At 40.9% G+C, this 24,498-nt stretch overlaps 1 protein-coding gene across 4 annotated transcripts; it reads left to right on the top strand.

Moving 5' to 3' along the window:
• The first annotated feature begins 1,556 nt into the window (after positions 1-1,556).
• On the top strand, positions 1,557-23,633 carry per2 (period circadian clock 2). 4 transcript variants are annotated; one of them, XM_020643707.3, is made up of 24 exons: positions 1,558-1,737; positions 5,460-5,986; positions 10,199-10,291; positions 10,541-10,695; positions 11,121-11,242; positions 11,342-11,543; positions 12,209-12,260; positions 12,562-12,704; positions 12,819-12,897; positions 13,007-13,113; positions 13,211-13,364; positions 13,652-13,766; positions 13,926-14,075; positions 14,293-14,383; positions 14,738-14,915; positions 15,300-15,424; positions 15,594-15,800; positions 16,928-17,191; positions 17,580-18,472; positions 18,811-18,927; positions 19,560-19,782; positions 20,095-20,293; positions 21,023-21,173; positions 21,449-23,633. In XM_020643707.3, the coding sequence occupies exons 2-24, from the start codon at positions 5,565-5,567 to the stop codon at positions 21,638-21,640; spliced, it is 4,434 nt and encodes a 1,477-aa protein (XP_020499363.1). In that variant the 5' UTR covers positions 1,558-1,737; positions 5,460-5,564; the 3' UTR covers positions 21,641-23,633. The 4 variants fall into 4 exon arrangements, with proteins under 4 accessions (XP_029135122.1, XP_020499363.1, XP_020499362.1 ...); XM_020643706.3 differs by having other exon boundaries at positions 14,735-14,915; XM_029279289.2 differs by lacking the exon at positions 18,811-18,927 and having other exon boundaries at positions 1,557-1,737; positions 14,735-14,915.
• The last annotated feature ends 865 nt before the right edge of the window (positions 23,634-24,498 follow it).

Raw genomic sequence — 24,498 nt, 5'->3', positions numbered from 1 at the left:
CAGGCACCCAGCCACACAGAACAAAAAAACAGGTATACATGGGCTTCATTGCAACATGTTTTAGACTTTGCATTTTTTCTTAAGAAGTATTTGAAGCATGCTATACACAATCAAAGGACAAGGGGAAAAAAATACATGTATAATTACAACCCCACAATATGATAAATTACGGGTACGTCAAACTTACTAACATGTCATCACGTATTATCCAGTTGAGTTTTGTATAATCAGCAATATTAAGAATAGTGATGGTCGGCATTCATCATTAATGATCTGTGCCAAAGCCAGGTCATAACACAACTAATAAGTGGATGGACCAGCAGCTATAAAAATGGCCCCAACCAGCACTATTCTCTGTTAATAATAATAATAAATACTTTATTGATCCCACGAGGGGCAATTCATTTTTACACTCTGTCTAGTTAACATGCTACACAAACATAGGCCGAAATACACACACATGCACAGACAGGATCCTATTGACATGCACTAATGTGAGGTCTGCCCACAGTGAACATTCCTGAGCTGATGAGGGGGTTGCTTAAGGGCACCTCAGCAGTGCTCAGGAAGTGGACTGGCACCTCTCCAGCTACCAGGATAATTTCCAGACTTAATCGGTGCTGGGACTTGAACCGGCGACCCTCCAATTCCCAACTGAAGTCCCTACAGACTGAGCTACTGCTGCTGTTTGATAAACATTTTAAAAAACATCCCCAATATTCAGTTTTTAACAGAAGCTTACTGCTATAGCTTACTGAAAAATCATTTTTAATTATTTAATTATTTTTCAGTGCGTTGTTGGTACATTAAGAGAACACTAATTTAATTAAGTTAAATAGCTTTAATATATTATAACTTTGATTTTAATGTGCTATTTGTCTTTGTATGTGGGTCTTGCTAAAGGTTTTGCTTGAGGAGAAAAATATTACAAATAACCAATTTGAAAGAAAAAAACGTGTATTCTTATTTATCAAAACGTTTTGGACCCAGTTATTTCATAAGAAATATCAAATATCACTGGAAATCCGTCACTGAAACATTTCTCTGACTTTTATGTAACCATGGCTAAAGATTAGATAACAGGAGCGGTCAAAGACCATGGGTTACATTCCATGTTTAGGCTATTTGAGTCCAGCAACTTTAGTAGGCTAGTTGCGCAGAAGATTGCGCATCAAACAGTTCACCCACATTGGCCACACACACACTTGTATAACCGTTTAGATAACAGTCGGGTTTGCGCATGCGCCTATGAGCCAACCACGAGCACCGCTTCATTCATCGGCTGCAGCCTCGTAGTGATTTGCTCTCGCTTCTGACACGCTTGAAACAGCCGTGGGGTTCCACGTGAAATCGTTGACAGCCTTATGTAAAAGAGCGACAGCACTATGGACCAATCACAGTGCGCAGCCGTCGTTAATGCAACCGCCCCTAAGAGGCGGTCGGTCCTGATTGGTTTAGAGCGCAGTGAGGTAGACACGCAGCTGCGTTCTAGACCAATAAGCAGAAGGCTGGAGGAGGGGCTCCGAGCTCGGAATGAGGTCACTATCTGTGCTTGGGATGCAGGGCAGAGCCGGGTTTGTCTTAAAACGTAAGTTGGATGAAGCATCAGTCCGACCAGTCCAGGACCTTCCGAACCCGTAAGATAGCTTCTCCTTGAAATCAGCCACAAAGAGCTCTAACATCGAGAATCTCTGTCACGAAGACACAGCAACCAGGAGAGGATTTGCGCTTTGTGAGGTTGGTTTAGTTTTACTATTACGTGTGCGAGCTGTATCCTATTGGGTTTGTTGTATGCTTACAATGTTTCTAAATGTGGCAATAGAAGATACTAAAGCTGCTAATGATATTTACTATGGATAAAGTAGAATAAAGTAGCCTTACAAGCGTAGATCGTCAAAGTTGCATAACTGTGTCAGTGTGAGGGTCAACCCCGGTCAGCAGCCCTGCCCACCTGACAGCAGGGGGACACAAGTCCATCGGTATGGAGACAACCTTGTCGGGCTGTCAGCTGAATAACCAGCAGTGACCTACTCTTAAGTAAAAGTCACTGAGAAACTGTTACCGTGGACATGTTTCGGAGCAGAGTTGAGCGAAGTGTCCCTTCTGTGGAGTCTGTTGTGGTGGCGCATGCAAGACGTGCTTCTCTGGTGTCACATGAAAATTCCGGCATCAAGCCTTACATAAAAAAAAAAAAGTCTGCTGCAGCAGGCAGCACATGGCACAAGTTCATACGCAGCACCGATTAGATAATTTGCAATATTCGAGCCACTGCTGTTTGTGTCAGGTGCTTTGTGCGGGTTGCTTACATAAATGGTACATTGTATTTCAGGAACTCGTCTAGGCTGTGTATGTTTCAGCTTTCAAAGACAGAGAAGTCTTGGAAGTAAAAATGTATCTTTATATGCTATAATACAGTTTTGTGCTGCTTGACATTTTTAATTTCTTTGTGTTTAGAAGTCTATTTCCATATGAGTGGTGTTGATGTAGCTGTGACTACCGGTAGCCTATATCCCATTTATAAATTAGTAGGTTAACTTATTGCAGGTTAAGTAACAGGTTCAAATTCATTGCGCCGCTGTCAGCTAAATGTTATGTTGGCCTACCTCCAATAACAAAGACCAAAAAAAAAAAAAAAAAAAAACCCACTGACATAATACTGACATAATGCATTCCTGACATTATGTAAAGAGTTTTCAAAATGGAGGTTGGACATGTTTTCCTTACCTGTTCTCCTTTTTGTTCTACAAAGGGTATATTAAAAAGTGTTACTGGGTTTGAACCAAAACAAAATATTTGCCTACTTAAATAATTGATAGCCTCTCAGTTTGTTGTTGATTCAGTATAGACCTCTTTTACTTGAGCTACTTTTAACACTTGTCCGCTAATTTAAAGTGAAAGCAAAAACGAAGTAATATCATTTTGCTATTAATCCTTCTAGTTTTCACTGACACATGTCATTTTTACAGTGGTTGCATATTCATAAGACCATTAGGCTGTGATATTCTTTTTTTGGAAAGGATGTCTGATGAAGCGTGAACAGCTGGTGAGGGGGAAGTGTTTGAAATCATACAGGATTAATCATCAGAAGGTTTGACATCACACTCCATACACATTTCCCAAGCTAAAATTAACACCAGAAAGGGAGATACATGCAAGTGATGAAATTCAAATTCTCTTAAAGGGTTGAGTGAATTTTGTAAATGTAGGTTGTGTCCACAGGACTTTTTTACTTTCATGGATTCTGTTAAAAAGTCTGGTTATATAGTGGCTCTCTTTGATATTCACTTCTACAGTGGAGACAAGACAAAAATGGCAAATCGTAATCTTCCCTCTCTAATGGAACAATTCATACCGAACTGAACATTAAGACCTCTGTTCTTTTTTTTTTTTTTTAGCAACCAGGATGAATTGATAAAGAGCTGGGCGGTCTTTAGATGTGCAGTACAGCATGTAGTGTGCAGTTCTGATCCATTACATCTATTTAAGCTGTAACTGAAGTTACATCTAGGTCAGTAAATAAGAAAGCAATTTTTGCAAAGCTGAGAAATGATTGGCTCTATTTGCTAACACACAGTGCATCACCAGCTGATCCTTTAAACGTTATCTAATGATGTTTTTACAGCAAAAGTAATACCGGTAATACGATGGAACATAAGGTGGTATTATTAGAGCACTGTGATATGAATATCTAACTACAGTGGACTAACTGGAAGTGGAATATATATTTTTTTAATTTTAACAACATTAAAGCTGTGGCTGGACCGAACCAAATTTCAACCTTACCATTTAATTTGTTACCATTTACCATTAAATTTCGAGCCATGTCTGAACGGAGTGTTTTGTTCTTTTTTACAATGAAAAAGCCACTTCCTTTGTCTCTCAATTATCTCCAGAAAGTCCACTAACATCCAGAAAGGACAAGTGAGCAACATGTTCCCAACATGTAATGATTGTGTCTCAATCTCCGACTGTCCAGACTGACTTTAAATTGAATTAAAATGAACTTAAGGCTATTAGAAGTGTTATATTTAACCTTTCATTGGTTTTTGATTTGTTTTCTCAGCTTACCTTGTTAGCCACTTGTGCCTCAATGTACTTACCTCAGGGTTGGAGGTAACTGCAACTTTATTGCTCTTATAAAGAGCAATAAAGTTGCTCTACCACGAAGTAAAAGGACAATCGCTGACGTCAGAATTTTTCATGACTCATGTCTATGGATCTTTTAAAACTAGTGCAAATTGTTGAACAAAAAGTGAGACTGCAGATTTTTTTATTTCTATCAAGCAATGTTGCCAAAACAAAATTGAACATTTTCTCTAAAAAAAAAAAAAAAAAACTTGAAAGGCGCATTAAAGTTTCACCACCAGGCCAAATTCAAAAAAAAAAAAAAAAAAATCAAATTGTCAATCCTAGCTTACACTTGATGTTTAGGCAGTACGCAGCAGTCTCTTTCTCTCTTTATCTTCCCCCCTTTCAGCCTCTCTTCCGTCTCTCTCTACTCTCTCTCTACTCTCTCGTAGCTGTCTAAATCTTTGCTCTGTGCAACAAAAACATCCAGTCAGCAGTTTGTGCAGAACTTCCATTATGTATGACATGTTGGCTGACTAATATCTCTGTCAGAGGGTTAACTTGAGTAATAACATTTATCTGAAGATGCTGATCTGAGGTGCTGCTGTTAATGCCGCAGACAGATTATCACAAAAAAGATTGCTCCAGTTTATGTTAACGAGAAGTCCCCCGCATATAGAATGATTTGTCTACCCTGTTTTCTTTTGATTGTCTCACTACTTCGCTGCATGCTGACCCAGTTCACACAGTAGCGTAGTTGTACACACAAAAAAAAAATCTTTCAGCAGGTCAGTGATAAGTGGTCTGAAGACTGTGAACTCACAGCTCTCTGACATCAGCCAGGGTAAACCCATCGGTTACTTATTAATGGAAATGTTTTGCAGCTTTGGTTTCTCCTCAACATGGCAGAATCATGACCCAATGTTTCAACTTGTGTACAAAGCCACTAGGTCTTCCAGATGAATGTGGTCTTTATATTTTTGTACATTGACTTTGAAGCTTAAGAATTACATGGTCGCACTCCCAGACTGTGTGGCCACAACCTGTGATGGCCTTCAGATAAACACTGTCTGCTTTTTTATGTGGATAATGCCTTTGAAGTGTTTGAGGGCTCAGATGATTCGGATCCACTTCTCTCAAAGGCCACAGTGTCTGTACATGGGGGCATTTTCAATGAACATCAGAGCAACACCTGCAGAGCTCTTCAGAGGTCATAGGTTAAACCCTGCGAGGTGCTCTGATATCTACTCAGACAAAAAGATATCAGACCAGAATTATTTATGTTACCTGTTGCACTGCTTGGTCATAGATTTTGTAAACATTGAAGTGTAAGAACACATACCATACGAGTGTTACTTCATTACTAACACATTATCTCCTTCTTTCAACAGATCATTTGATTCAGTCTGGAAATGCCCTTGTGAAAATGGGGTGATTGTGTTCTTTCTTCATCTATTAACAACACCTGGCATAAGCCCAGGTCACTGCTCCTCCTGATGTCGGAAGATTCAGACATAAAACCATACCATTTCCCTGAGCTGGAGGATGAGGACGGAACCTGCAGAGTGTCCACCTCCTGCAGCCCGATGCCAAGAGGGGCCTCAGGGTGCAGCTCCATGGCACAGCTGCACCGGATGGGAGGCTACAGCACAGGTGGGCCTGGCCTAGGCCTACCATCCGAGGGCAGCGACAGCAGCGGTCAAGACCCTCCTGCCTTACCGCACAACCACCGCAAGAACATCCGCTCCCGATCGCTCCCCAAGGAGGACGTGGAGATGAAGAGCAGCGGGTCCAGCGGGAGCGGAACAGAATCTCACAGCAACGAGAGTCATGGCAACGAAAGCCGCGAATCAATGGGCAGCTCCAATGGCAACAGCAAAGACTCGGCACTGCTTGAGTCTTCTGAAAGCAACAAGAGGTCAGTGATGGATGTAATCATAAAGCCATAAGGAAGCCTGCTTCTTTCTGACATGTCTCAGTGGTTGTTAGTGTAAAAAGAAAGAGAAGCTAATCTTAAACGAGTTCAAAGATCTTGTGATGGGGACAGTCAAGATGAGAGGTCATCAGCAGGAGATATTAAATTGGATAAAGTTATGGTGAACATTTTTTTAATGTATTGACTATTTGGCAATAATGCTTCCTTGAGCACACAAGTCATGTAAATCATGAAATATGCAGGGATGTGTGCATTCATTAGTGTTAATACAGACACAGAGTTACATCCATAAATAAAAATTAAAAAAAAGAATCTGATGAATGTATTTCCAGTCCAAAAAACCCCAAATGTTATCCTTTTGATATTATTATTTGAACACTGGCCTTGTCCTAAACTTCTTGGAGCCCATTAGTTTTTCCTACAGTTTTATTAGTAGTTCCTTCTCCCCCTTCCTTTGGCCCTCAACCATATTCAGAGTGATCTTTGTCTTTTAGTAATAAAATATATTACGTCATGTCTACTCTGCCTTCCACCTCAACAGACGGGCTCTAATGAATGCAGCCATTAGCATGGCATGTGTGCGTAAGAGCTGACTAATGTCAGTAGATAAGTGACCTGGGGCTGTAGTGATGGTCATCCAGGAAGCCATGTGTTTATAACATTAGCAAATCTGCTCCATTTCCTCTGACCACGAGAGTGGATAAGCTGGAGCTAAAAATGTAAACAGAGATGAATCTGAATAACTGTAAATGAATGATATTCAAATCAGTATTTTTTCCTGCCACCTGAGCCCTACCTACAGGCCAAGCAGACATGATATTTATCATAGGTTGTATTTTTGGAGGCTAAATAAGACTGACATGGAACATAATTCCATTTTACCACGACAATGTCATCACTCCCTGTGAAGTAGATCTCATCCCATTTCAAATAGCACTAACCTAACTGTGTCATTGTCAAACAAACAACATTAATACCAGGCATGCTGCAGCATAACTTCTGCGATAGTCAATACTTTTAAGGTCATCATATAATAATAAATCACGATATATTGTAAACTGAAAAATATCAAATGGCTATAAAAAGGTCAAGTGCAGGATTAAATGTATTGATTCATTACTATTGGTATCAATGTTGATGTTTTGATGACGATATCTTGCCATATTGATATTTGGTCCCACCCACCCCTAATTGTACGAGCATGTGTCTGTAGTTTCACAGCTCATTTGCTCAAGTCATAATGATAGAACATTTAGAACATTTAGAACATGATTAGAACGAGTCCGAAACGTGACCAAAAGTAGGTTGTGACACAGCACGATCTGGAGCGGATTTTGGGCTCCCAGTTGGAGGATTGGATATTTGTCAGTCAGGAGTCTGTAGGCTGGCTTTTCTTCTGATGCCAGAAGGGTTGTGTCACGCTCTGTGACTCTTTGTTAATGCCATGGCAACAAAACTATTCTCTGTTTATCACTGAGCGGAAGAAGCACAGTTGCTTGCTCTCACATTCTTTTCTCTCCCACTTTCTGCCCTGCCTCTCTTACCTCATTTTCCCCGTCAGACCAGACTTTTTTTTACCACTCCTTTTTCTTGTCTGCATTTGTCTCACACACCCAGGCAGCTCCCTCCCTCATGTAGTGATGGGAGGACTGTAACTACTTCCAAACTAGTGATAAGATTGTGACGATGTTTTATGCCTTGAATGACATTTACACATCTGTTTGTGTAAGCCATCATGTGATATTTAGTTTCCTTTAACATTGTATCATTCACCCAAAGCCGCATTTACTGGTGTGACACAGACCATGCTTTACCTGTCTGTGGCTCTCAGCCGTGCACAAAAGATGCAGTCAAAATACCGCCTTAAAAATGCAAAACTCCTCTTTGCCTTATTCATACACAATTGATTCCTTTGTTGTTCCTGTCTCTTCAATCGGATGAGGTAATCGGTCAAACGTTGACCCTGCCAGTCAGTGGAAGGTTTATGACTAAACAAGGCCACCTCGCGCTGATCTTCACCTTGAACAGAGCTTAACAGAAACACTTTGGCATCTTTTGGGAACTTGTTTCCACGACTCACTGAGACGACTGAATACAGCCGTGTCAATTAACCTACTGATCACTAATACAGGTTAAGGCTCTGTTGCATTTGGAAGCACTGACTGCAAATGTAATAGAATTGGAAACCTTCCTTTTGCTAAAAGCGGTTATGTCTAAAGGACTTTTCTATTCCTGGAAAGGTAAGCAGGTTAATCATGGTCACCCTGAGATGAGTCAGTGAGTCACTATTTCACAGCTGCTGTAATGCTCATCAGATAACAGTCGACTGTCTACTTGTATATATATATATATATATTTTTAATACTAAAATGGCTTTCTTTCTTAAATAATAGACTCCCCCCATCCTTGTTTACAGCTTATAAAACAACTTGTCAAAATGGCAAAAAAACAAAATCCCATGTATAATGGATTGTTAGGTGTGCCTGGGATCCAGCATGCACATTACCGAAGCACTTCAAATAATAATCAGATAAAATACATGTATTTGAATCATTGATGTGTTGATGTTTAGTAAAACTACTTATTCATCACAAATTAACTTTTTTTTACATTTACGGAATTTATTTGGTACATTCACCCATATTTGTAAGTAAGACTGTCACTGGCACACACAAAAAAAACTTCCCAAAGAGAAAGCAAAGAAATATATTTTGAAATACAGAAACTTCATATTTCTGTATGTGTTTTCTGAGATCTCCTTCGAGCTGTCTCCTAGCTATCAGCATGCATTTATCATGCATCAGTTTAGAAGCTGCATGTAATGCTTTTGATTTCCTTTGGGCATTGCATTGGGCTCACACCCACAAAAAACAAGGAGGATTATATCCTTTGTACAGCTGATACTCCACAGTATCTACTTACGGTCTGCTTAGAAGATGCAACATTGTGGCAGAGCTCTGGCTCAGAAAGTTTTCCACCATGTCAAAGTTTTATCCTGAGCTGAGCAACCTTTCCTCACCTTCACCTAGGAGAGAGAAACAGGGGGTGCAGACAGATACGCTACCCAACTGTTAATCGACCTACTCTGAGTAACTGTTTCTAAATCTCACTCAGTCATACGTGAAGCCTTGTCTAGTCTAAAAGCAGCTGTTGTATTTTGAAGCACTAAAGGCTGCATTTAAAAGGCTTAAAACCTTCTTGTGCTTGGAGAAGCTATTTGTGAAGGGTTGTTCTATTCCTAGCCTGGTAAGTAGGTTATACATAGTTACCTGTTCTGTAATTAGTCATTGCCGCCGAGGACTTTCATGTATTAGTGTAGCGTTAAGCTTGTAGGCTAATGCAGTGGATCTCCCTAACAAAGACACAGACATAAGCCCTAGTCACTCATGCACAAAATTCCTGAACATTCCCCCAAAATTTTGTGGAAGGGCTGCATATGGGAACAAAAGCAGCTAATTTATCTACCTTATTCATCAACTTTATTCAGATTTTTTTTCTGCCGCCCATAGTACCATTTCCTCCTGAAGTTGGAGTTGGCAAATGTGTGAACACAGATGGGAATATTCGGGGGAAAAAAAATCCGGCTTTAAGAGACATGTGTTAACAAGCAACTGAGGAATATTCTTGGAGCTACTCTGAACAATCGTTCATTGTTGATACTTACTGTTTTAGGGCTCCAAGAAAGCTGTTATTACAGGCCTCAAAATTTCAAGCTGTGCCTTTGCTACTCATTGTATTCAAGTCCCTAAATCTTACTTTATTAGGGCTATCCTGCCTTGCGCCCTTTGAGCTACAGGTGCACTTCTGGTCCTCAGGGAGGTGAGAGTGACCTCAGATTTGAAGTGTGGTTCTTAGGTGGAGCTGCATGTGCATTGTTCACTAGTCAATTCATCAAAGGCCCCTCAAAAACCTCTTATCCTTTTCGAGGCTCATTTTAGCAGCCCCCCCATGTTGTGACACTAGACACTATAGGCTATTATTACCAAACTCAAACACCCAATCAACATTAGGTGTCTGTGCCAGGTGAGAAGACCCTTCTTGTGTAAAATGTGTGCTTCAGGAATATCAGGAAATTGCGTGAATACTTTGTTAGGTATCGCTCAAATGAACTAAGCAAGGACGTAATATTGTTGTCTTTGTGTCTCTCTGTTATCAATCAATTTCTATAATGTTGGGAAATCTTGTCTCCTACAGCTCAAACTCCAACAGTCCATCTCCTCCCAGCAGCTCTAACGCCTTCAGCCTGTTGAGCTCCGAGCAGGACAACCCATCAACAAGCGGCTGCAGGTTAGTGCTTTAAAAAGCCACAGTAACACTGAAAACACTTGTTTGTAATTTTCAGGACAATCACATCAATCATACTTGGGAACCAATAGTGCTAACACGATGCTTCTATCAAAGTATTTAATTGTCTGCTTTTTAAGATCTTTTCTACATGACAAATCTTTCTATATATCAATCTATATCTTAGGGACAGTTTCCATTGTTGCAATTCTCTGATTTGCTCCGGTGCATGTGTGTTTATGCATCTTGCAGTAGTCAGGAGTCGGCCAAAGCCAAGACCCAGAAGGAGGTGCTAAAAATTCTGAAAGAGCTGAAGCATCTTCTTCCTGCTGAGAAGAGACACAATAACAAGTCCTCCACATTGAACACCCTGAAGTACGCCCTGCGCTGCGTTAAACAGGTGGAAGGTGAGAAAAACCTTTCCTATTTATTGAAGTCTATTCACATTCTAAATGTTTATATCTGTCTGTGCTTTCATTATTCCCTCCACATTCATGTGTAAATCTATGAATACAGCTATCATGTGTACCACATTGATGTCTTATTTTGAAATTGAGATACTAAAGTAGCTAAATAAAGGGAGAACGAAATGCATAACTTTGCGGTGGAAGGCACATTTTCTTGGCATTTCTAAGGATAGAAATAAGCCTTGAGAAAACTTAATGTTTACTGATGGCACTGTGAAGTGTAGAGGGTCTGTTGTTACTGAACGGACTCATTTAAGCAGAAGCTCTTAGACTTTATTTTCCCTCTCATAATTTACCTGTGTTCACTAACAAATAGTCCCTAATGGATTTCTTATCATCCAATAACTGTTTCTGTTTTCTTGCAGCCAATGAGGAGTATTACCAGCTGCTGATGATCAATGACAGTCTGCCTTCAGGCCTGGATGTTTCCTCTTATACGATAGAGGAGATCGACAGCATAACGTCTGAATACACCCTCAAAAACAACGTGAGCCACTCAATTATCTTGAAAATAATCAAATGAATAATGTATCTATATTTTCAGCTGGGTTTTCTCATGTGTCCAATGCTTTTGTCACTTCGACAGGATATGTTTGCAGTCGCAGTGTCTCTGAACACAGGAAGGATCGTCTACATCTCTGACCAGGCTGCCTCTATGCTCAGCTGCAAAAGAGATGTGTTTAAAGACACCAAGTTTGTTGAGTTCCTTACGCCGCAGGATGTCAGTGTTTTCTACAGCTTCACAACGCCGTACCGCCTGCCCTCCTGGAGCATGTGCACTGGTGCAGGTATGTGAAAACTTCACTGCTCTCTAAATACACAGAGTCAATAATACCCAAGAGGGAAAGCTTGATTATAATAATAGTTGGAGCATAAGTGTGATGTGGAAAGATTATTTGCACAGCCTATAAGTACTGCACTTCAAGGTACTTGGCATACATTAAGAAATGTACTAGCAAAAAAACATAAGTGAATGAAATCAAGGGCTTTCAGCATCATAGGGGGAGTCAGCCTGTGGATAGCAAGCTTTGGTGTCAAGAGGAATGTTCACCCAGAAAAATATTTGCTGTACAAGCCCAAATTTTTATTCACTTTGTAGAAAATTCCATAACCACTTTGTTATTGTGTGCTATCATGACCAGGTCTTAACCTACACCCCTCTGTTCATGTTGCCGACAATCTTTGCTACACATCAGACACACCATTGCACAGAATCTGTTGTGATTTGTCCTACACATGCCTGGAAATATTTTGGCTAGCACATGAAATTCAGACTTGACTCTAATCCAACCTTAACTTTAAATTCATAGAAGCCGCAGGTCTGCCCTCCTAAGTGATGTTTTCATGCAAATAACCAAAGCCTGATCACCTGCATGTAGCCGTGATCCTGACCAGCATTCGGTGAGATTGTGTTGATTTTGAATTAAAACATTTCTTTTTTTCCCCTGTTCAGAGTCATCCCCATCTGACTGTACGCAGGAGAAGTCCTTCTTCTGTCGTATCAGGTGGGTCAAACTTGCTGTTGGACCATCTGCTGCCTGTAACCCTTTCTAGTTTTTATTCATGCTTCCATTCCACTCTAGATGTGTTTCAATTAGTTTGTGACATCATGTGCTTGTGACTTCTAATCTGATGCTTTTTCCAGTCCAGTTTCATACATAATAGAACACACACACAGAAAACACACAACTTACTGTACTTTTAATAGCTCAACACGTTCCCTTTCTGTTTAACTAACAAAACCTGCGGACAGACAGTCCTAATTTAGTTTGTTTTAACTGAATTCTTTTTCAAACTAATTTCTAGCGGTGGCAAAGAGTGCAAAGGCGATCTGCAGTACTTTCCGTTCCGCATGACGCCCTACCTGATGAAGGTTCAAGACACAGTACATGCTGAAGACCAGTTCTGCTGCCTCCTGCTGGCCGAGAGAGTTCACTCTGGTTATGATGGTAAGAAACACACTGCAGGTTTGAGAATCCAAGCCATAACTCGTACTCAAAATTGTTCAAGCCCATTAATCTTGAATTCGATTTTTTTTCTTTTTCTTTTTCTTTTTTTTAAAGCTCCTAGAATACCAACGGACAAACGCATCTTCACCACCACACACACTCCGAGTTGCGTGTTTCAGGATGTGGATGAAAGGTAAGCCAAGTTTTGAGTCTGTGCACAGAAATGACCAAACTGCTAAGGTATCGACGGATTGGTGCAGTTGCTTGCAAGCTAACTTTGCCTTGTGTTTTGTTTGCCTCAGAGCGGTTCCTCTCCTTGGGTACCTCCCCCAGGACCTGATCGGTACATCAATCCTCCTCCACCTGCATCCCAATGACCGACATATTATGTTGGCCATTCACAGAAAGAGTAAGTCTGCCAAAAAGAACGGATGAGGACAGAATGTCTTGGGTTTGCACAGGAAGCCCTTCATGGTCTGACTACATCATTTTGTCATTCCCTGCAGTTCTTCAATATGCAGGGCAGCCGTTTGACCACTCATCCATCCGGTTCTGTGCCAAAAATGGAGAATACATCACTCTCGACACCAGCTGGTCCAGTTTTGTCAACCCCTGGAGCCGCAAGGTCTCTTTTGTCATAGGGAGACACAAAGTGCGGATGTGAGTATTACTGTCTTGTAATACCTAAGCTGATATACTGTGCGTCAGTCAGCTGCACTTTCTTTTTTTTTTCTTTTTTTAACATACCATATTTACACAGCCAAAGAAAGTAGAAGTTTTCTTCCTGCTCTTTAATAACTTAAAAAACAAACAAACATTGATCTTGTAGTCTTGAACTAAGTTTTACTCTGGACATCTGATGCTGCGTTTGTTTAGATTTTTTCAGTTCTGTTTTGGTAAATATCTTGTTTTCTCAAGTGTATTTCTTTTTCTTTCTGGTTTATCAGGGGCCCTGTTAATGAGGATGTTTTCGTGGCCCCATCCTCTTCTGTTGGAGAAAGGAAGACTATGGACTCTGACATCCAGGAGGTTACTGAGCAGATCCATAAGCTGCTGCTACAGGTGAGAGCGGGTGACAGGGGGGACCTTACAGACCCTAAAGAAAGACCTCTCAAAATTAGAGCAAGGGTGTGGATTATTAAAGACAGATATACATCCTCTCCTACCTTCACCTATGGCTATTTTTCAATCTCTCTCTTCCTTTTCTCTATCTGTAATCAGCCTGTTCATAACAGTGGGTCCAATGGCTACGGCAATCCAACCAGAAACGATCACCTTATGGGCATGACCTCCTCCAGCGAGAGCCTCGACAAGTGCAACGGGAACAAAGTGGGACTAGAGGAGGAGAAATTGAGCAGCAAAGAAAGACCTGTGAGTAAACCAAGGAATTATTCAAGTACCAGATATATATTCACATGAATCAGAATACATGCCTCCATGTTGAATTTGGTTTCATTACTGTGTGTTTATATTTTCTTCATGAAATAGTCTTTCATGTATTAGAAATAAGACGCAGCTGAATATTAGTAACAGAAGATTTGATTTGTCAAACTAATGTGGCGCTGACTTTTCTCTTTCAATTTCAAAGCGAACGTTTCAGGAAATCTGTAAGGGGGTTCACCTCCAGAAGAACCAGAGGCAGCACACTGCCAAAGCGGAACACAAGAAGAGCAATGGCAGTAAGTCCAGTTGATTTCTACATGTCTATTTTTGTGTGTCGTTTTAAGGAAGTGGAGAGAGTGTGGAGAGAGTGTGATAGTTAAATGTATGTATTTCTCTTCTATTTGACACTGGGAAGATATTTGTGTTCTGGTTGTTAAAAAGTAGATAAGCTGTAAGATAAGAGCTAACTTTATCCAACTCCTCTCTGAACATGTGCTGTTTGTTTAGAGTCACTATGGCAGCTGCTATTGTAGTTTGAGGTTTTATTATTTATCTATTTCAATCAATTGTCCAAGCCTACAACGATTCAAGACAACTTGAAATTTGACCCTTCCTCCACTCGACCCTAACTCTTGGCCTCCCTCCAGTAGAGTCTCTACAGAAGAGCCTGGCTGTTGTTCCACCAAAAGACTTGGCTGCTCCTCTCAACGGGAGGGAGACCGGGTCCCCTTTGATGGAGAGCAGGTCCTCTCTCAAGGAGGAGATGGCCTTCAATGACCAGAGTGTCTACTCTTACCAGCATGTGAGCTGTCTGGACAGTGTTGTCAGGTACTAAGATAAAGACTGAAGCCAGGACACTAGTTTAACCATTTCTTGTAAACTTTTTAATTAGGGGTTATCCACCAGAAAACACATTATGACTAAAGTAAAGCTTTAAACCAGTGAAGGCATTTATTTGGTTACATAGATTAGGTTTTCTTCGATTCATCCCATAGAAATTTTCCTCTGCTGGGAAATTTCCAGTCAGTGTTTGTGTTTTAAAACTTAATCGAGATACTTCTGACGCAATTTCTACCAAATGTGTCTTTCTAAAAGCTATTCTGTGTTTTTAATTGGATTAAATAAACTAAAACCTTAATTAAGAAAGCTTCACCAGTTGTGTTGTTGTGTGTATGATGGACAATATTGATCACTGTGTTTTTATTCCTAAAGGTACTTGGATAGCTGTAATGGTCCCATCACCATGAAGAGGAAGTGCCAGTCTTCCTCTCACACCACGTCATCTAACTCAGATGATGACAAACAGAAAGAATCAAACAGCATGCAGGTGTCCTCAGGTATGTTTCAACAATTAGTTTGCTACATCTAAAGGATATCAAAGACTTAATTTCACTTTATCATACAGAGCTGCAGCCTTCTCGGGCCTCTCTGCCCTTTTTACTCTTCTTTAAGACTCTGCAATGCCAGCTCCATGTCAGCATATCTTGTTCTCTGTTCTCTTGGCAGAACCAGCCTTGTTGAAGGATCAGTGTGGCTTCTCCGCTTTAGATGATCAAGACAAAAAGTCCAGCGACGCAGCCGCAGCGGTAGTGGGCACCGCACTACCACTCCCAGTACCTAACAAGCCAGAAAGTGTGGTGTCCATAACCAGCCAGTGTAGCTACAGTAGCACAATAGTGCATGTTGGGGACAAAAAACCTCACCCAGAGTCAGGTACAGTCCTGTGAAAAAGTGTTTGCTCACAAACTGATTTTTTCTGTTGTTCGTATTTCTAACTCAGAGAGATTTCAGATCTGTAGAAAAAAAAAAAGAATTAGGAAGGTTTCCCTTTACACAGATTGTTCAGCGTATCTCTTTATTTACTACAATTATTCAAAAACCACATCACCTATGTAAAAGTTGGTAGCTCTTTTTTTCTTCTAATGGGTGTAACCTGTTATTATGTTGAAAGTGACTACTTTTTTAATCCCTTTGTTCTCTAGTCTTTATTATCTATCTATATAGTATCTATCTATTTTAAAGATCTGAAACTTCTTAGCGTGACAAATATGCAGAAACAGAAGAAGTCAGGGAAGGAGCGAATGGTTTTTTAAAGCACTGTAAATGCAACTTCTTTCATTGTGTCTTTGTATATTTGTGTCTGTGTCTTTGTCTCTGGTAGTGTAGTTGAGTCAATGGATGCTTGACAGCTTGAATCTCAGCAATCTCTTCTCACTAAGTCAAAATGTCCTACTCAGTCGAACAGTGTTTTTCGAGGGACATTGGGTCCCATTAAAAAAAAAATAATAATAATAATAATTAGCAACAATGGTGTTAATGGTTCATTTCAATGTAAATCTTAAATCTGCACAAATGTGCATGAGATTTGTGTCTCTACATCTCAGTTATTTTAAACTTGATTGTGACCATTGCAGTCCATCAAAAAAACAAAGATTATTGTGTTTATCTGCTGCTGTGTTTGTGTCTTCAGTGTGCTGTGGCTCATTGATGCAGTCATTCTGTACACATTAGTCGTAATTTGGCAAGACCGGTAGTAATGTACTGGTGTTAGCATGTTTAGTTTATAGTTCTATAGCAAGAAACCACAGTCATACAGCTTGATTCTCATTGGCTAACATGAAGAGTTGGTAACTAACCACCTTGGAATACATTATTTGTCTCTGTTTCAACATTATTTATTAAACAACACTGGATGATTAGGAATTCAGGCTGCTGCAGTGTTTGGTCAACATTGCTTTTGTCATTGTCATTGTAAATGTTAATAAGCTGTGTAATACAAACCTCGAGCTTTCATTGCTTTACAATATGTTAAAGACATTTCCCTGCTGTCATCCACACAGAGATCATAGAAGACGTCCAGGTTACAGGAGAGGCAGCAGAGCCCAGCCAGAACAATGGGGCTTCTGCTTCTGCTGTTTCACCTCCCAGTCAGGAGAGGGAGTCCTACAGGAAGCTTGGGCTGACCAAGCAGGTCTTAGCAGCTCATACACAGAAGGAGGAGCAGGCCTTTCTGTATCGCTTCAGGGAGCTGCGCAAACATACTGCACTCAAAGTAGACTGCTCGCAGTACCTGGAGCGCCAGAGAGAACAGATCACCAGCAATGGTAACTCAATCAACCCCACTGACAGATCATATCAAAAGCCTAAGAGGGATAAGGAGAACTTATTTACAAAGGAGTATTATGGCCTCATTCACAAGAATAAAAAATCAGTAATTTAGGAGAATAAAAGCATAAGAGAAGAAAGTCTTACATTTTCTAGAATCTTTTGGCACATAAAAATTTTATTTTCTTTAACGTGGCCCTCATACTCTGTTGGATTTAGTTCCACCACTACTTTATTTAGCTTTTATAGCTGTAGTGATTATTATTTGTAGTGATGTTTCTGTATTACCAAATGTCAGTGATAAACAGATAACAAAGACAACTGATACAGTATATTCTTATTTAAAAAAAAAAACTTAAATTCTCTTTCATCCTCTCAAACCTACAGCTGTACCTGCTGCTAGATCTTGCAAACAGGTTGGAGGCGGAGCAGTGAATACCACGCGGCGAGGCACGCGGAATAAGAAGACCAAGTCAAAGCGAGCGAGGCAGGTGGAGTCTTCAGACAGCGCCGTGTCCCATCACAGGCAACAGCACATTCGGCCTCCTTTTCTAAACCACGGCCTCAACCTCACATCTTGGTCTAGCTCTGACACCTCACAGTCAACTTTCCCCATGGCCTACCCCGCCGTCATGCCAGGCTACCCCCTTCAGGTTTACCCCAGTGCCCCCCACACAGCCGCCACTCAACAAGGATATGGGGTCAACCAGGGTCCCCAGGCCACGCCCTGCTCCTCTGTTATCCATCCTGCTGCCTATAATGCCTCCATGGTCACCCCGATCGTGGCCCTAGTGCTGCCCAACTTTATGTACCCTCCAATGGCTACTGGTCTACCGCCACCTCAGCCTTTGTACCACCCAGAGACCAGCTTCTCTGTCCAAACACCGCCTTTCTGTCAACCTGGCTTTCCAGGCCAGATCCCCTTCGCAAGCCAACCTTCCTTCAGTGTTCTGAACCAGTTCAACTCTCAGAATCAATTTGCTCCTCAGGCAGCCAACCTTGCCCCGTCGTTCTACTACCCTCCTTTCTCAGAAACCCCGAAGGTCCCCATGGAGTGCCAGTCTCGCTCCTCAACGCCACAGTCGGGAAGAGGTGGAGGGCCAGCATCGCCCCCCCTGTTCCAGTCTCGCTGCAGCTCGCCGCTAAACCTGCTGGAGCTGGAGCTGTCTGTGGACAGGCTGGACAGCACAGGGCTGACATCTGGAGGACAAGGGAATAACACAAGTGAAAGGGAGATGGGAGCATGTGACAGCCAGGCCAAAGAGAGGGAGATGAAACAGGTACACAAGAAAAACAAACCTGCTTTTAACTCTTCTTCTGTCCTTTTCCTCCCCATATATCTCTGATATATACCTGTATCTCTCAAAATGTCAATTCCACCCTTGTGGGTTGTCAAACTCCCGTAAGCAGGGATGTTCCACTGAAACATTAATTCAAATGTCTCTAAACCTTTCGGGAATTAATGCCATAGTCACAGTGATTCCTTGATATATTTCCTTCTTAAAATGCAGCCAATATGCTATTAAATGACCATGCTATGTTTAAAGTCTAGTTATTCTAGACTACAGATTGAATGTGGCCCAGGGTATTAATACATGATATCCCTTACACCCTATAGCCATCTGTCAGTCTCCTTGGTCCTCCAGGACCGTCGTATCACGAGGGCACACCCAGTGTCTGTGAGCATTTGTCTTGGGATAAAGTGTGCTCTAGGCTGAGTTCTTGCAGCAAAGAGGTAGGCGAATCATCAGAAAACGTCCACACTTCTCCAAACCCCATTCCCCCCCCCCCAATTCCATTTGTCAATTATAAGTGTTTTTTTCATGATTTACCAGAATTTTAAAATCTTGCAATGTATGAGACTGAGAAGTTTTAAAAGACATAGTCTGAAAACCAAAAAAATATCCGAGTTCCTTAAGGATGTCCTCAAAGTTAAATTGAGGTCTTATTTTAGTACACCAACTGTACTGAGTGTATGACTGAATGCATGCATACACACACTCTTTGATTTTGCATGGCACTCCTCACATTAGCAACGGAAACCATTTTTGGCATCAAAAGAACATGGTGGGTAAATGGTGTTCATGTACATGCTCTTTACTATGAGTTGCCCTACTTACTGTCAGGGTCACTGTTCTTTATACCTCTGCTCGGGCCTGTGGTGTTGCTATTTGATCAATAGACAATCGTCTATGCTCACTGAAGTCTAAAAATACAGATTCAAGTTGCAGCACAGCCAATGTTAACTGCTCTTGCCTTCTCTATGAGATGCAGGAGATGAAGAGGGAACCAATAGTCTGTTTGCAAGAGCTGGTAGGACACGCTCCTCTTCAGTGTAAAAGCTTTAATGCTTCTGTTTGTTTGCAGGAAAGTTCGCGGGGCGATGGCAACAACAGCGACGTCAACTCTTCATCCAGTGACATGTTAGACATTATTCTCCATGAGGACTCCAGCTCAGGCACTGGCTCAGCCACCTCAGGGTCCAATGGTTGTGGAACTTCCGCCAGCGGGACATCCAACAGTGGGACATCTAAGAGCGGGACATCAGCCAGCGGAGCCTCTGCAAGTACGACCTCTGGCAGTGGAACAGGTCAGTTTCAACAGCTTATGGATTTGATGGCATATATTAACCTTCCTCAGGGGGAAATAAGTTGCAATCACTTGTTACAAAAAAGTTCATGGAAAGCCCATAAACTCAAAATTTACAAAATCAGCTTCTTCTAATTTTATTAATCAATTCCTTCTGGTAAGTTAACGGATTGAAAAGAAGTACAGGAATGTGTCGAGAAATCTACTAAAACGACTACATTTTTCAGAATGAATCTGATGATTTTTGTTCAATAATGTTAATACGAAATCTTTATTTCATACATTTTTTTGTGTGCTCTTCGGCTGTTTTTAGGAAGCAACAGTAGTAATTACTTTGGCAGCGTGGACTCGTCCCAGAACAGCCAGAAGGTCAACGGTCACTCGAGCAGCAACGATGGACGGCCGATGGACATGGGAGAAAACTACATCGAGTATGCACTGCAGGACCCGCCGTGGCTGCTCGAGGCCAACACAGATAACAATGTCATGATGACCTATCAGCTGCCATCACGGTGAGCAAGAGGACAACAGCTCAGGCCATAAGGAATAGGATAGTGGCCCTGTAGATGATAATGTTTGTTAGTTTATCAGCCATCTGTTTGTTATGGAAGGCAAAGGGTGAGCATGCATACAGGCAGTGTCATCTTCTCCTTATTAGTAAGCAGGTTTCCTGCTTCTCGACAGTAGCAAATGCTTGTGCAGCAATGTCATCATATCACATACAGGTTTTCAGGTCTTCAAGTACCAATTTTCAAAATAGCAGCAATCCTTTTTTAATGAACAAGTCTGAACTCTGCCTAAAAGCTACCATAAGCTCTTTCACTGTGATAATGTCCTGTGTGAACAGCCTGCTGTACATCATGTTTTAAACTGTATAACCTTGCTGTTGAATCATCTGATGTTTTATGCCTTTTTGTTTGTCTCTAAAGAGAAGAGCAGTTTGCATGTCTCACACTCAGTGCAGTAGCCCTCTCTGACCACTAGATGGCACTTGTACACTAACACAGAGTAACCAGTTGTTTATTAGCGCTTGGTTTCTTTTTATCAAAGGTTTCCATTGAAGCCTCAGAATAATCACAAAGATGATAGCTGTGTAATTTGAACAGACATTGATCCTCCAATTTTGAGTACATATTATCCAGCCCAATTATTACTTAACCAGACCTTTTAGAAAGGTTTTTTTTTAGATAAGACTGTTGGTCATTGTATTGAATGTGTTTGTGATTTTGCTGTTTTTGCAGTGACATCGAAAAGGTGCTCAGGGAGGACAGAGAGAAGCTGAAGCTGCTGCAGAAGAGTCAGCCACACTTTTCAGAGGAGCAGAAGAAGGAGCTGATGAAGGTCCACCCCTGGATTAAGAAGGGATGTCTGCCCAAGGCAATAGATGTTAAGGTAGATTCAAATGTTTTTAAGCAGCTGAGAAAAAATACAACATTGTATTTATGTCACTTTTGTTTGTGTATGGTGCTAAATGTTGTTTTATTTGCACTCTTGAATTAAAAGTTTGCTTTGATACTCATGGTTCTGCTAGCATGAGTCCATAAGCTTGGCTATTTTTTTCAAAAAGTTGATAGGTTATATCAAAAAGTATTTTTTTGTCTTTCTTAATTAAAGTGTCAATTTCACATACATGTTCTTGTCTTCTCCTTTAAATCTCTGCTGTCCAGGTGTGCACCTGCTCTGAAGGAACCTCAGAGGCAGCAGCAGCAGCAGTGGATGGTCGACCAGACCTGGGCATCGTTGATAAAGACTCGGGGGATCTTGGCTGCCAGCAGAGGCCCAGAAACCAACTTTCAAAAACTGTTGTCATTTCCTGCCACGACACATCTCCTAGTTCTCAGAAAACGAACTGCTCATGACTTTCAGAGTGACTTTTGTTACCCATCAGCCTTTTATTCTGCAAAACTCAGTACGTTTACATGATGCTTACACAATTTATTGTGCTAGTCCAACTAAACCTGGACTTAAAAATCCATGTTGGTCGGACTGAAATTGTACAAAAATCAAGAGACAAAGACAGACCAACACATCTAGAAGATACTGCGGTTGGGAATCTATTTACTCTTGCTTGTTTATCTCTCAATTGGCCAGAAATTGGCCTGGGCATTCTACGCATGCTCCCCTTTTCCAAGCCATGTTATTGACCAAGAAGTTAAAAAGTATAAGTGCATTGAAGAGGCCGGTAAGAAAACAAGACAGAGGTATGAACATGGCTAGTGCTTGAGCGAGAACCACAGATTTTTGGACAGATGAGGAGACACGGTTTATATTGGTCAGCTGACAGAATGAAACATATTGACATACATGGATGGAAGGAAAACAGTTTGATGCTTGTCAACTTGTTTGTTGAATGATTTGTACGTGACATAATAGGTCAACCAGAAGAATGTCCAGTACTTACTAGCTGAAAGGAGCTATATCACCACCTACTGTAGCATAATGTACGTAAATAAATCGATACTCCCCTGGTGCTTGTATACTGGGACATGAACAGTAGTCCAATTATATGGCCTGATTGAGCTATAACTGTAGCTCGACTTAACTGTGCATGTAAACGTACTGGCTGTGAAGAGGGACCTAGTTTAAATGAAGCATCAGGCCCTTTACTCTTCACACACATTATTTCAATTCTGTTGTTGTCCTGCTGGTTTTTATTTATGAGTTGTGCCTATTTACTTGTCAGGAAACTGTTCCATGTTATCAAGACTGTTAGAATGTGAATATTCAAATGACACTTTATTGTTTTTTTTTAACACAATTTGAAATTGTTCACCCGACAGACGTTTTTGATGTTCACATAAAATGCTAGCATTTATTCATTCCTGTGTACTACTTCACAGTTTGCCACACTTGGGTTAAGGGCTTTATGCACTGATGAAGAGAAGTGGAACCCAATAAGGGAAACACAATATATGCTCATCCACCGGGCAGCGGGTCAAAGATGAACCAACGCAACGCTGCCAGGAAGTGGTTCTGTGGTGTTCTTGCTGTTGCAAATAATGACTGAATGTCAATTCTTCCTGGACACTGTGCTACATCAGCATGCAGTGACAACAGGTGTAGACATGAATAACCATCCAGCACCAAATGAAGAGCACATTGTTGGCTGCACTGGAAAGTGAATGACACTCCTGTCTGTCTGCTCTGTTTGCTCTACTCCTCTCACTTTCTGGTGCTGCATACAGTCACTGCTTTTTGTGAATGTCTCTGATCATATATACAGTATATATATTTTTATATGCAATATTTTTATTCTGTAAAGATAAATTTGTGATATTAAGTTATGACAGAATAGTTGGCTTAAACAGGAAGCAGGACCAAGACTCATAATATGTCATGTATATAATATTTTAAAAATATATATATATAAGATGAAGATTCCCACCATGGACTGTTAAAAAACTGGAGTTTGTGGTAAAGTCAGGGGAATATGGATGTTTTCCGCAGTTTGAAGGTGTGCCACATCACACTTGAAAATGCCTGATGTTGGTCCTCATAAATATAGAAAAGAGGATGTTGTGTAAGTGTCTGAAGCCCATTGCTGTTCAGGACAAACAGTGTGGTCACTTCAGAAGTCAGAGTTTAGGGTTATTGCACGGGTATAAAGCAGCTCACACACACGTGAGCACACTGTGTGGACTGCTTTGAAGCGTCTGCCTTAATGTGAGATTAAACATTGCTTTTCAACTTTTTGTCATTTCCTGATGTCATTGAGTGTGTCAGTTATTTAAACCGCGATGTACATAATGCACATTTAAATTTTTCCTATTTTAATTATTATTTTTTTTAAGTTTATTTTGTTTATTTTCATGTTTGTTAAATGTTCTCTTAATAAAATGTTCCCTAATCTGCGATGAGGCGAAGTGTCATATAATGTTTATTCTTTTTATAAAGTCCTTTAATGAATGACGAGGGCAATTGATTGCTCAGCTGAAAAGCAGCACGTTAAACTACATTTTTCAAATACTACACTCATTGAGGAGAGCAGCTGTTAATGGGCCGATGACCAACTAATGAGTAATAGACTGCAAAGTATTGCCTGATGTGGCAGATCGATGCTTCAGAAACGGCTAAGATGAGGGGGAGGGGGTTGGTTCATTAGACTATTTTGGTAGGAAAAATAGAATGAGAGAACATTGACTTTTACATTTTCTTATGTAGATAGGCCTACATATTGATTATTCTTTTTCGTTGTGTACTTAGTGGGGACTGAGGGGACGAAATTGAGTGTGAGTGACTTATCTCGTTTTACTGTTTGTACATGCCTTCTAGAGAAGATAAGCGAAGAATAAAATAAATCTTGAATAACAGCTTTCAAAAAGCATTATTTAAAAAAACAAAAAAATGTCGGGGGAATGTTTCCCCCTCCGTCCTGACTTCATGACATTCGCCCTCCATTCACGAACGGATGTCTGGCCAACTTCAGAAACAATGCCTTCCTCTCTGCAGACAGACCGCTGCTAAGCATGCTGATCAAAGCGACCCCGACCCCTCCCTCTCCCCCCAACACTCACCTTCAGGTTTGAAGTTTGAAGAAGAAGACGAGGTGCGAAAATCAACAGTGCCCTCCTGTAGTCATTTACACCTCTGGGGACCTGCAAATCCGGTCTAGTCTCCACACAGACACAAACAAGTCTGACTCTGCAGTATCAGGGTCTCTCTTGCTTTCTTGGGAGTTAAGCAGTTAGAATTTATAACAGTTGATACTTTAACCATT

Source organism: Labrus bergylta, chromosome 4, assembly GCF_963930695.1.
Source record: "Labrus bergylta chromosome 4, fLabBer1.1, whole genome shotgun sequence".
NCBI classification, from domain to species: domain Eukaryota; kingdom Metazoa; phylum Chordata; class Actinopteri; order Labriformes; family Labridae; genus Labrus; species Labrus bergylta.
This window is presented reverse-complemented; position numbering and strand designations above follow the sequence as displayed.

Coding starts and splice junctions, on each gene's coding strand:
- per2 (XM_020643706.3), top strand. CDS start 5,565: ATGTCGGAAGATTCAGACATAAAACCATACCATTTCCCTGAGCTGGAG. Junction 11,544..12,208: donor GAGCATGTGCACTGGTGCAG/GTATGTGAAAAC, acceptor TCCCCTGTTCAG/AGTCATCCCCATCTGACTGT. Junction 12,261..12,561: donor TCCTTCTTCTGTCGTATCAG/GTGGGTCAAACT, acceptor ACTAATTTCTAG/CGGTGGCAAAGAGTGCAAAG.